The 12500-nt window shown below is 50.7% G+C and overlaps 1 protein-coding gene across 1 annotated transcript in view; it reads left to right on the top strand.

Annotated features, from left to right (window-relative positions):
- Nucleotides 1-12500, top strand: part of fryb (furry homolog b (Drosophila)) — a 192886-nt gene that overhangs the window by 51811 nt on the left and 128575 nt on the right. Inside the window, 3 exon segments of the mRNA XM_046316884.1 lie at nucleotides 4976-5029; nucleotides 9530-9669; nucleotides 11064-11154. Coding sequence (XP_046172840.1) covers nucleotides 4976-5029; nucleotides 9530-9669; nucleotides 11064-11154 — 285 coding nt within the window.

Raw genomic sequence — 12500 nt, 5'->3', positions numbered from 1 at the left:
CAACTCCATTTGGAGGTTTGGTGGTGAGCTTTCCACGTCAACAGCAAATGGGTTACCGAGCAGTTCCAACCTGCTTTTTTGTGCTTCAAAGTCAGCAAATCGGCGTCGAAAGTCAGCGGCAAGCATACCTATTTTATCAGCCAACTGTGCGCTCGGGAACGCACTGGTAGAGAGCTTCTCTTTCATGGTCTGGCAGCTGGGAAAGTGGCTCAAATTTTCTTTCCGCATCTGCGTCTCCCACAGAGTCAGTTTGGTTTTAAATGCCTTCACTGTACTGTACATATCAGAGATGACACGATCCCGACCCTGCAGCTGCAAGTTCATTGCATTCAGATGACTCGTAATGTCACACAGAAAAGCCATTTCACACAGAAACATTTCGTCTCGGAGTTGTGTTGTGTCTTTCCCTTTGCTGTCCAAGAACAGACAAATCTCCTCACGAAGCTCGAAACATCTTTGAAGCACCTTTCCCTGGCTTAGCCATCGCACCTCTGTGTGATAAGGCAAATCACCATGCTCCGTTTCTAACTCCGTCAGAAATGCCTTGAACTGGCGGTGATTCAAACCTTTGGCTCTGATAAAGTTAACTGTGCGCGTGATGATGCTCATTACATGCTCCATTTTCAAGGCTTTACCGCACAACGCTTCCTGGTGTATGATACAATGATAAGCTGTCAGCTCACCTGTCGCGTTTTCCTCTTGCATTTTTTCCCGTATCTTTGCCACCAGTCCGCTCCTGTGTCCACACATCGCAGGTGCTCCGTCGGTTGTCAAACCCACGAGTTTTTCCCAAGGCAGCTCCATCTCATTTACACATCTTGACACCTCTTCATACAAATCATGCCCCGTAGTTGTGCCATGCATAGGACGTAAAGCCAAAAACTCCTCTGTCACGCTTAGGCTGGAGTCCACTCCGCGGATGAAAATTGACAACTGGGCAATGTCAGAAATGTCAGTGCTCTCATCCACAGCCAAGGAATATGCAATGAAATCTTTTCCCTTTTTCACAAGCTGCTCTTTTAGATTGATGGACAACTGGTCTACTCTCTCGGCAATGGTGTTTCTGCTCAGACTCACATTTAAAAAGAGTTGCCTTTTTTCTGGGCAAACTTCGTCACAAACTTTAATCATGCAGTTTTTGATGAAATCCCCTCCGTAAATGGCCGGGCTGATTTAGCGATCTCTTCTGCCAAAATAAAACTGGCCTTGACAGCAGCCTGGCCTTGTGATTTGGCTTTTTTGAACAGAGCCTGTCGAGATTTGAGGCCTCGTTTTAATTCCTCTGCCTTTTGTAGCCTTTGTTCCATGTCCATATTCTTGTTTTTGTCCGCGTGTTTCGTTTCATAATGTCGTCTCAGATTATACTCTTTCAGTACCGCCACACTTTCTCCACACAGAAGACACACAGGTTTTCCAGCTACCTCCGTGAACAAATACTCCGACTCCCACCTTGTTTGAAACCCCGGTTCTCAGTGTCCACCTTCCGTTTTGCCATTTTTGATGGGTATCTGAAAGTTAATTTTACTGTGATGCTGACAACTGCTGTGCCAATAAATATTGAAATGAAGCAGCCTACTGCTCGGTGCGTCACCGTTGCATTGTGGGAAATGTAGTATTGGTGCGTGTAAAAGATCTGCGGGCTGCCGGCTTGCTGCGGTCTGCGGGCCGGTTCTAATAACAAATCAAGATCATCCCAGGGGCCGTAAAAAACCTTCTCGCGGGCCGGATGTGGCCCGCGGGCCTTGACTCTGACATATGTGGTCTACAGCATAGCCATAGTAAACACTCATAGTCTACAGCATAGTCATAGTAAACACTAATAGTAAACACCTGTTGTTTACGAAGCACGTGACAAATTGCATTTAATTTGACTGAAAATGTAGCATGAATCAGTCCGACACTCTCTTCAAACGTTACATCCTGCTGGTTCACTAATGCTTGATATAATATATATAATATGATATATAATATGATATATAATATGATATATAATATGATATATAATATGATATATTACAATACCTATGATCTTCTGTGAATGAATGGCAGCAGCTTGTTGAACTAAGACTGTAAATCAAATCAAATCACATTTTATTTGGGGGGGGGCAATGATAATAGTGTGCATAGCCATTTGATTAGCTGTTCAGTAGTCTTGTGGTCCTTCTGCAGCTCAGTTGGTAGAGCATGGCGCTTGTAACGCCAGGGTAGTTGGTTCGATTCCCGGGACCACCCATACGTAGAATGTATGCACACATGACTGTAAGTCGCTTTGGATAAAAGCGTCTGCTAAATGGCATATATTTATTTATTTATTTTATATTTATATATTTATATTTTATGGCTTGGGGATAGAAGCTGTTTAGAAGCCTCTTGGACCTAGACTTGGCGCTCCGGTACCGCTTGCCGTGTGGTATCAGAGAGAACAGTCTATGACTAGGGTGGCTGGAGTCTTTAACAATTTTTAGGGCCTTCCTGTGGCACTGCCTGGTGTAGAGGTCCTGGAAGGCAGGAAGCTTGGCCCCAGTGATGTACTGGGCTGTACGCGCTACCCTCTGTAGTGCCTTGCGGTCGGAGGCCGAGCAGTTGCCATACCAGAAGATGATGCAACCCGTCAGGATGCTCTAGATGGTGCAGCTGTAGAACCTTTTGAGGATCTGAGGACCCATGCCAAATCTTTTCAGTCTCCTGAGGGGGAATAGGTTTTGTCGTTCCCTCTTCACGGCGGTCTTGGTGTGCTTGGACCATGTTTGTTTGTTGGTGATGTGGACACTAAGGAACTTGAAACTCTCAACCTGCTCCACTACAGCCTCTTCGATGAGAATGGGGGCGTGCTCGGTCCTCCTTTTCCTGTAGTCCACAATCATCTCCTTTGTCTTGATCATGTTGAGGGAGAGGTTGTTGACCTGGCACCACATGGTCAGGTCTCTGACCTCCTATAGAATGTCTCACCATTGTCGGTGATCAGGCCTACCACTGTTGTGTCGTCTGCGAATTTAATGATGGTGTTGGGAGTCGTGCTTGGCCATGCAGTCATTGGTGAACAGGGAGTACAGGAGAGGACTGAGTATGCACCCCTGAGGGGCCCCTGTGTTTACGATCAGCGTGGTGGATGTGTTGTTACCTACCCTCACCACCTGGGGGCGACCAGTCAGGAAGTCCAGGATCCAGTTGCAGAGGGAGGTGTTCAGTCCCATGATCCTTAGCTTAGTCTCACATAAGTGTTCCTTTTGTCCAGGTGGGAAAGGGCAGTGTGGAGTGCAATAGAGATTGCATCATCTGTGGATCTCTTAGGGTGGTATTGGAGTAGGTCCAGGGTTTCTGGGATAATGGTGTTGATGTGAGCCACGACCAGCCTTTCAAAGCCGGGCACAGGGACTATGGTGGTCTGCATGAAACATGTTGTTATTACAGACTGGGCCAGAGACAGGCTGAAAAACTCAGTGAAGAAACTTGACAGCTGGGCAGCTCATTTTCTGACCACGTATCCTGGTAATCCGTCTGACCCTGCGGCCTTGTGAATGTTAGCCTGTTTAAAGGTCTTAGTCATAGTCGGCTACGGAGAGCGAGATCACACATGGTTTTAGTCGTTTTGCTTTAAACAGAGTGCCTTTGTTCATTTTTACACAAACAGGGTAAAGTTGTAATTTCATAACAAGGACAGCAATCGTTTTTTTGTGAGCCACACTGGTCAGAACAGGAGAAGAGCAGCTCTCCTCCATATAGGACAGTCAAAACCTTTGGCATTTTAGACAGGGTTGAAATCAAAGCTATGCTATATTATTATTAGCTAAATATCGACATATTACTAGTTTCAAACATTTTAAAAAGACAAGTTAATCTAATTCATTAATCTGGGGGTTTCAGGTGAAAAATTACCCCTAATCTGGTCTCAGTTCTCAGGTCATTACCGGCTCCATATCAGGGTCATATCCGGGTCCATATCAGGTTCCATATTGGGGTCATATCGGGGTCATATCGGGTCCATATCGGGTTTCATATCGGGGTCCATATCGGGGTCATATCGGGGTCCATATCGGGGTCATATCGGGGTCCATATCAGGTTCCATATTGGGGTCATATTGGGGTCATATCGGGGTCATATCGGGTCCATATCGGGGTCATATCGGGGCCATATCGGGTTTCATATCGGGGTCCATATCGGGGTCTTATCGGGGTCATATCGGGGTCCATATCGGGGTCATATCAGGGTCCATATCGGGGTCATATCGGGGTCATATCGGGGTCCATATCGGGGTCTTATATCGTCCATATCGGGGTCATACGGGGTCCATATCAGGGTCATATCGGGTCATATCGGGGTCATATCGGGTTTCATATCGGGGTCATATCGGGGTCCATATCGGGGTCTTATCGGGGTCATATCGGGTCCATATCGGGGTCCATATCAGGGTCATATCAGGGTCTTATCGGGGTCCATATCAGGGTCATATCGGGGTCCATATCAGGGTCTTATCGGGGTCCATATCGGGGTCATATCGGGGTCATATCGGGGTCATATCGGGGTCATATCGGGGTCATATCGGGGTCCATATCAGGGTCATATCGGGGTCATATCGGGGTCCATATCGGGGTCATATCGAGGTCATATCGGGGTTCATATCGGGGTCATATCGGGGTCCATATCGGGGTCATATCGGGTCCATATCGGGGTCATATCGGGGTCCATATCTGGGTCCATATCTGGGTCCATATCAGGGTGGATATCGGGTCCATTTCTGGTCCACCCGGGCTCTTTAAGACCTCTACCTGTGAGTGATGAAGGGAGAAAAAGAGAGACTAAACTTAGTACCTGAGCTGTGAACTGTCACAAAGTATATGCCATAACTAATCACCATTCTCCTCTCCTCCTCTCCTCTCCTCTCCTCCTCTCTCTCCTCTCCTCTCCTCTCCTCTCCTCTCCTCTCCTCTCCTCACCTCTCCTCTCCTCTCCTCTCCTCTCCTCTCCTCTCTACAGGAGAAGCCTCTCAACAAGTCACTACAGAGAGGAGAGGATCTACAGTTTGACCAGGTATGTGTTAACAGCAGGTAACCCTAGCTTCAATGCTACTGGAAGGTGCTAGTACTGCTGTTAACGACAGGTAATGCTAGCGTCAATGCTACTGGAAGGTGCTAGTACTGCTGTTAACGACAGGTAGTGCTAGCGTCAATGCTACTGGAAGGTGCTAGTACTGCTGTTAATGACAGGTAATGCTAGCGTCAATGCTACTGGAAGGTGCTAGTACTGCTGTTAACGACAGGTAATGCTAGCGTCAATGCTACTGGAAGGTGCTAGTACTACTGTTAACGACAGGTAGTGCTAGCGTCAATGCTACTGGAAGGTGCTAGTACTACTGTTAACGACAGGTAATGCTAGCGTCAATGCTACTGGAAGGTGCTAGTACTACTGTTAACGACAGGTAGTGCTAGCGTCTGTGTGTTTCTTTTGTATCTTATCTCTCTCTGGTGGTAAAACTGGTTTATAGTCCAGCATGAACCACATTGAACTCATCAAGGATGATGGAAAAATAATCCTAGAAATATGTGGGACATTTATTTTGAGAGAACAGACTAAACATCTCTCTCTCTTCCCCCTCTTTATCCACTCCCTCCTCTCTCTGTCCTCCTCTCTACTCCCTCCTCTCTCTTTCCCCTCTTTATCCACTCCCTCCTCTCTCTCTCTTCCCCCTCTTTATCCACTCCCTCCTCTCTCTCTCTTCCCCCTCTTTATCCACTCCCTCCTCTCTCTCTCTTCCCCCTCTTTATCCACTCCCTCCTCTCTCTCTCTTCCCCCTCTTTATCCACTCCCTCCTCTCTCTGTCCTCCTCTTTATCCACTCCCTCCTCTCTCTCTCTTCCCCCTCTTTATCCACTCCCTCCTCTCTCTGTCCTCCTCTTTACTCCCTCCTCTCTCTCTCTTCCCCCTCTTTATCCACTCCCTCCTCTCTCTCTGTCCTCCTCTCTACTCCCTCCTCTCTCTCTCTTCCCCCTCTTTATCCACTCCCTCCTCTCTCTGTCCTCCTCTCTACTCCCTCCTCTCTCTCTCTTCCCCCTCTTTATCCACTCCCTCCTCTCTCTGTCCTCCTCTCTACTCCCTCCTCTCTCTCTCTTCCCCCTCTTTATCCACTCCCTCCTCTCTCTCTCTTCCCCCTCTTTATCCACTCCCTCCTCTCTCTCTCTTCCCCCTCTTTATCCACTCCCTCCTCTCTCTCTTTCCCCCTCTTTATCCACTCCCTCCTCTCTCTCTCTTCCCCCTCTTTATCCACTCCCTCCTCTCTCTGTCCTCCTCTCTACTCCCTCCTCTCTCTGTCCTCCTCTCTACTCCCTCCTCTCTCTGTCCTCCTCCTCCTCCTCTCCGTTCCACTCTCTCCTTTCTCTGTCCTCCTCCTCCTCTCCGTTCCACTCCCTCCTCTCTCTGTCCTCCTCCTCTCCGTTCCACTCCCTCCTCTCTCTGTCCTCCTCTCTACTCCCTCCTCTCTCTGTCCTCCTCCTCCTCCTCTCCGTTCCACTCTCTCCTTTCTCTGTCCTCCTCCTCCTCTCCGTTCCACTCCCTCCTCTCTCTGTCCTCCTCCTCCTCTCCGTTCCACTCCCTCCTCTCTCTGTCCTCCTCCTCCTCTCTACTCCCTCCTCTCTCTGTCCTCCTCCTCCTCTCCGTTCCACTCCCTCCTTTCTCTGTCCTCCTCCTCTCTCCGTCCGTCCTCCCTCTCCTTTCTCTGGCCTCCTCCTCCTCCTCTCCGTTCCACTCCCTCCTTTCTCTGTCCTCCTCCTCCTCTCCGTTCCACTCCCTCCTTTCTCTGTCCTCCTCCTCTCCGTTCCACTCCCTCCTCTCTCTGTCCTCCTCCTCCTCTCCGTTCCACTCCCTCCTCTCTCTGTCCTCCTCCTCCTCTCTGTTCCACTCCCTCCTCTCTCTGTCCTCCTCCTCCTCTCTGTTCCACTCCCTCCTTTCTCTGTCCTCCTCCTCCTCTCTGTTCCACTCCCTCCTCTCTCTGTCCTCCTCCTCCTCTCCGTTCCACTCCCTCCTTTCTCTGTCCTCCTCCTCTCTGTTCCACTCCCTCCTCTCTCTGTCCTCCTCCTCCTCTCCGTTCCACTCCCTCCTTTCTCTGTCCTCCTCTCCTCTCCGTTCCACTCCCTCCTTTCTCTGTCCTCCTCCTCCTCTCCGTTCCACTCCCTCCTTTCTCTGTCCTCCTCCTCCTCTCCGTTCCACTCCCTCCTTTCTCTGTCCTCCTCCTCCTCTCCGTTCCACTCCCTCGCCTCTCTGTCCTCCTCCTCCTCTCCGTTCCACTCCCTCCTTTCTCTGTCCTCCTCCTCCTCTCCGTTCCACTCCCTCGCCTCTCTGTCCTCCTCCTCCTCTCTACTCCCTCCTCTCTCTGTCCTCCTCCTCCTCTCCGTTCCACTCCCTCCTTTCTCTGTCCTCCTCCTCCTCTCTGTTCCACTCCCTCCTTTCTCTGTCCTCCTCCTCTCCGTTCCACTCCCTCCTTTCTCTGTCCTCCTCCTCCTCCTCCTCTCTGTTCCACTCCCTCCTCTCTCTGTCCTCCTCTCCGTTCCACTCCCTCGCCTCTCTGTCCTCCTCCTCCTCTCCGTTCCACTCCCTCCTCTCTCTGTCCTCCTCCTCTCCGTTCCACTCCCTCCTTTCTCTGTCCTCCTCCTCCTCTCCGTTCCACTCCCTCCTCTCTCTGTCCTCCTCCTCCTCCTCTCCGTTCCACTCCCTCCTCTCTCTGTCCTCCTCCTCCTCTCTGTTCCACTCCCTCCTTTCTCTGTCCTCCTCCTCCTCTCCGTTCCACTCCCTCCTCTCTCTGTCCTCCTCCTCCTCCTCTCCGTTCCACTCCCTCCTTTCTCTGTCCTCCTCCTCCTCCTCCTCTCTGTTCCACTCCCTCCTCTCTCTGTCCTCCTCCTCCTCCTCTCCGTTCCACTCCCTCCTCTCTCTGTCCTCCTCCTCCTCCTCTCCGTTCCACTCCCTCCTTTCTCTGTCCTCCTCCTCCTCCTCTCCGTTCCACTCCCTCCTTTCTCTGTCCTCCTCCTCCTCTCTGTTCCACTCCCTCCTTTCTCTGTCCTCCTCCTCCTCTCCGTTCCACTCCCTCCTCTCTCTGTCCTCCTCCTCCTCCTCTCCCGTTCCACTCCCTCCTTTCTCTGTCCTCCTCCTCCTCCTCCTCTCTGTTCCACTCCCTCCTCTCTCTGTCCTCCTCCTCCTCCTCTCCGTTCCACTCCCTCCTCTCTCTGTCCTCCTCCTCCTCCTCTCCGTTCCACTCCCTCCTTTCTCTGTCCTCCTCCTCCTCTCCGTTCCACTCCCTCCTTTCTCTGTCCTCCTCCTCTCTGTTCCACTCCCTCCTCTCTCTGTCCTCCTCCTCCTCTCCGTTCCACTCCCTCGCCTCTCTGTCCTCCTCCTCCTCTCCGTTCCACTCCCTCCTCTCTCTGTCCTCCTCCTCCTCCTCTCCGTTCCACTCCCTCCTCTCTCTGTCCTCCTCCTCCTCCTCTCCGTTCCACTCCCTCCTTTCTCTGTCCTCCTCCTCCTCTCCGTTCCACTCCCTCCTTTCTCTGTCCTCCTCCTCTCCGTTCCACTCCCTCCTTTCTCTGTCCTCCTCCTCCTCTCTGTTCCACTCCCTCCTTTCTCTGTCCTCCTCCTCCTCTCCGTTCCACTCCCTCCTTTCTCTGGCCTCCTCCTCCTCTCTACTCCCTCCTCTCTCTGTCCTCCTCCTCTCTGTTCCACTCCCTCCTTTCTCTGTCCTCCTCCTCCTCTCCGTTCCACTCCCTCCTTTCTCTGTCCTCCTCCTCCTCTCCGTTCCACTCCCTCCTTTCTCTGTCCTCCTCTCTACTCCCTCCTTTCTCTGTCCTCCTCCTCCTCTCCGTTCCACTCCCTCCTTTCTCTGTCCTCCTCTCCGTTCCACTCCCTCCTTTCTCTGTCCTCCTCTCCGTTCCACTCCCTCCTTTCTCTGGCCTCCTCCTCCTCCTCTCTGTTCCACTCCCTCCTTTCTCTGTCCTCCTCCTCCTCTCCGTTCCACTCCCTCCTTTCTCTGTCCTCCTCCTCCTCCTCTCTGTTCCACTCCCTCCTTTCTCTGTCCTCCTCCTCCTCTCCATTCCACTCCCTCCTTTCTCTGTCCTCCTCCTCCTCCTCTCCGTTCCACTCCCTCCTTTCTCTGTCCTCCTCCTCCTCCTCTCCGTTCCACTCCCTCGCCTCTCTGTCCTCCTCTCCACTCCCTCCTCTCTCTTCCCCCTCTTTATCCACTTCCTCCTTTCTCTGTCCTCCTCTCTCTACTCCCTCCTCTCTGCCCTCCTCATCCTCCTCTCCCCTCCCTCCTCTCTCTGTCCTCCTCCTCCTTCTCCTCCTCTCCTTTCCACTCCCTCCTCTCTCTGTCCTGCTCCTCCTCTCCTTTCCCCTCCTTCCCTCCCTCCCTCCCTCCCTCCCTCCCTCCCTCCCTCCCTCCCTCCCTCCCTCCCTCCCTCCCTCCCTCCCTCCCCCTCCCTCCCTCTCTCTCTCTCTCTCTCTCTCTCTCTCTCTCTCTCTCTCTCTCTCTCTCTCTCTCTCTCTCTCTCTCTAGTTAATCAGTACAATGAGTTCTCTGGCTGAGTACTGTCTCCCCTCCATTCTGAAGACACTGTTTGACTGGTATAAACGACAAAATGGACTAGAGGACGAGAGTCATGAATACAGACCCAGGGCCAACACCAAGTCCAAGAGGTAGACACTACTACAAGAAATAATGAACTGTGAAACCCATGTCCTTTCTTTATCTCTCTCTCTCTTTCTTTATCTCTCTGTCTCTGTCTTTCTTTATCTCTCTCTCTCTCTCTCATCTCTCTCTGTCTTTCTTTCTTTATCTCTCCCTCTCTCTCTCTCTCTCTGTCTCTCTGTCTCTCTCTCTCTCTCTCTCTCTCTCTCTCTCTCTCTCTCTCTCTCTCTCTCTCTCTCTCTCTCTCTCTCTCTGTCTCTTTCTCTCTCCCTCTCTCTCTCTCTCTCTCTCTCTCTCTGTCTCTCTCTCTCTCTCTCTCTCTCTCTCTCTCTCTCTCTCTCTCTCTCTCTCTCTCTGTCTCTGTCTCTCTCTCTCTCTCTCTCTCTCTCTCTCTCTCTCTCTCTCTCTCTCTCTCTCTCTCTCTCTCTCTCTCTCTCTCTCTCTCTCTCTCTCTCTCTCTCTCTCTCTCTCTCTCTCTCTCTCTCTCTCTCTCTCTCTCTCTCTCTCTATTCTATTACATTAAGTCTCAAACACCACTCTCAGACCGGCAGGCATATGTAGGTAATGCTTTTAAACTGGTTGAGGTATGATAGGAATGTATCAGATGAGTAGTCTGTCAGTAAATATCATCTGATATGTTGTCTCTCCTTCCTTCCTTCCTTCTTTCCTTCCTTCCTTCCTTCCTTCCTTCCTTCCTTCCTTCCTTCCTTCCTTCCATCCTTCCTCCCTCTCTCTCCTGTCTCTCTTCCCTTCCATCGCTCTCTCTCCCTCTCTGTCTCTCTCTCTGTCTCTCTCTCCCTGTCTCTCTCTCTCTCTCTCTGTCTCTGTCTCTCTCTCTCTCTCTCTCTCTCTCTCTCTCTCTCTCTCTCTCTCTCTCTCTCTCTCTCTCTCTCTCTCTCTGTCTCTCTTTGTCTCTCTCTGTCTCTCTCTGTCTCTCTCTCTCTCTTTATCTCTCTCTCTCTCTGTCTCTTTGTCTCTCTCTGTCTCTCTCTCTCTCTCTCTCTTTATCTCTCTCTCTCTCTCTCCTCTCTCTCTCTCTCTCTCTCTCTCTGTCTTGCTTTCTTTTTCTTTATCTCTCCTCTCTGTCTCTGTCTTTCTTTATCTCTCTGTCTCTCTCTCTCTCTCTCTCTCTCTCTCTGTCTCTCTCTCTCTCTCTCTCTTTCTTTATCTCTCTCTCTCTCTGTCTCTGTCTTTCTTTATCTCTCTCTCTCTCTCTCTCTCTCTCTCTCTCTCTCTCTCTCTCTCTCTCTCTCTCTCTCTCTCTCTCTCTCTCTCTCTCTCTCTCTCTCTCTCTCTCTCTCTCTCTCTCTCTCTCTCTCTCTGTCTCCTCTCTCTCTCTCTCTCTCTCTCTCTCTCTCTCTCTCTCTCTCTCTCTCTCTCTCTCTCTCTCTCTCTCTCTCAGCGATGAGCAGCAGAAGGACTACTTGCTGGAGAGGAGGGATCTGGCCATAGACTTCATCTTCTCCCTGGTGCTCATAGAAGTACTCAAACAGGTAAAGCTGTGTGGTTAATCACCAAACGCTGCATATTATGGTCGCGTTCCCCTGCTCAGATGTTGCATGCATCAACCAATGGTTGCCAGGTGATTGAATGTGCCGTTGGGCACAAGAGTGCTATAGTATATGATGTGGTTAGCTGATATAAACTCAGCAAAAAAAGAAACGTCCTCTCACTGTCAACTGTGTTTATTTTCAGCAAACTTAATGTGTAAATATTTGTATGAACATAAGAGAAATGGAATAATGTGTCCCTGAACAAAGGGGGGGTCAAAATCAAGCTGGTGTGGCCACCAGCTGCATTAAGTACTGCAGTGCATCTCCTCCTCATGGACTGCACCAGACTTGCCAGTTCTTGCTGTGAGATGTTACCCCACTCTTCCACCAAGGTACCTGCAATCTCGCGGACATTTCTGGGGGGAATGGCCCTAGCCCTCACCCTCCGATCCAACAGGTCCCAGACATGCTCAATGGGATTGAGATCCGGGCTCTTCCTTGTCCATGGCAGAACACTGACATTCCTGTCTTGCATGAAATCATGCACAGAACAAGCAGTATGCCTGGTCGCATTGTCGTACTGGAGGGTCATGTCAGGATGAGCCTGCAGGAAGGGCACCACATGAGGGAGGAGGATGTCTTCCCTGTAACGCACAGCATTGAGACTGCCTGCAATGACAACAAGCTCAGTCCGATGATGCTGTGACACACCGCCCCAGACCATGACGGACCCTCCACCTCCAAATCGAACCCGCTCCAGAATACAGGCCTCAGTGTAACGCTCATTCCTTCAATGATAAACGCAAATCCGACCATCACCCCTGGTGAAACAAAACCGTGACTCATCAGTGAAGAGCACTTTTTGCCAGTCCTGTTTGGTCCAGTGACTGTGGGTTTGTGCCCATAGGCGACGTTGTTGCCAGTGATGTCTGGTGAGGACCTGCCTTACAACAACCGATCCTGTGCAGGTGTTGTAACACGTGGTCTGCCACTGCGAGGATGATCAGCTGTCCATCCTGTCTCTCTGTAGCGCTGTCTTAGGCGCTATTGCCCTGGCCACATCTGCAGTCCTCATGCCTCCTTGCAGCATGCCTAAGGAACATTCACGCAGATGAGCAGGGACCCTGGGCATCTTTCTTTTGGTGTTTTTCAGAGTCAGTAGAAAGTCCTCTTTAGTGTCCTAAGTTTTCATAACTGGGACCTTAATTGCCTACTGTCTGTAAGCTGTTAGTGTCTTATCAACCGTTCCACAGGTGCATGTTCATTAATTGTTTATGGTTCATTGAACAAGCATGGGAACCAGTGTTTAAACCCTTTACAATGAAGATCTGTGAAGTAATTTGGAT

This window comes from Oncorhynchus gorbuscha, linkage group LG20, assembly GCF_021184085.1.
Source record: "Oncorhynchus gorbuscha isolate QuinsamMale2020 ecotype Even-year linkage group LG20, OgorEven_v1.0, whole genome shotgun sequence".
Taxonomy (NCBI): Eukaryota; Metazoa; Chordata; class Actinopteri; order Salmoniformes; family Salmonidae; genus Oncorhynchus; species Oncorhynchus gorbuscha.
This window is presented reverse-complemented; position numbering and strand designations above follow the sequence as displayed.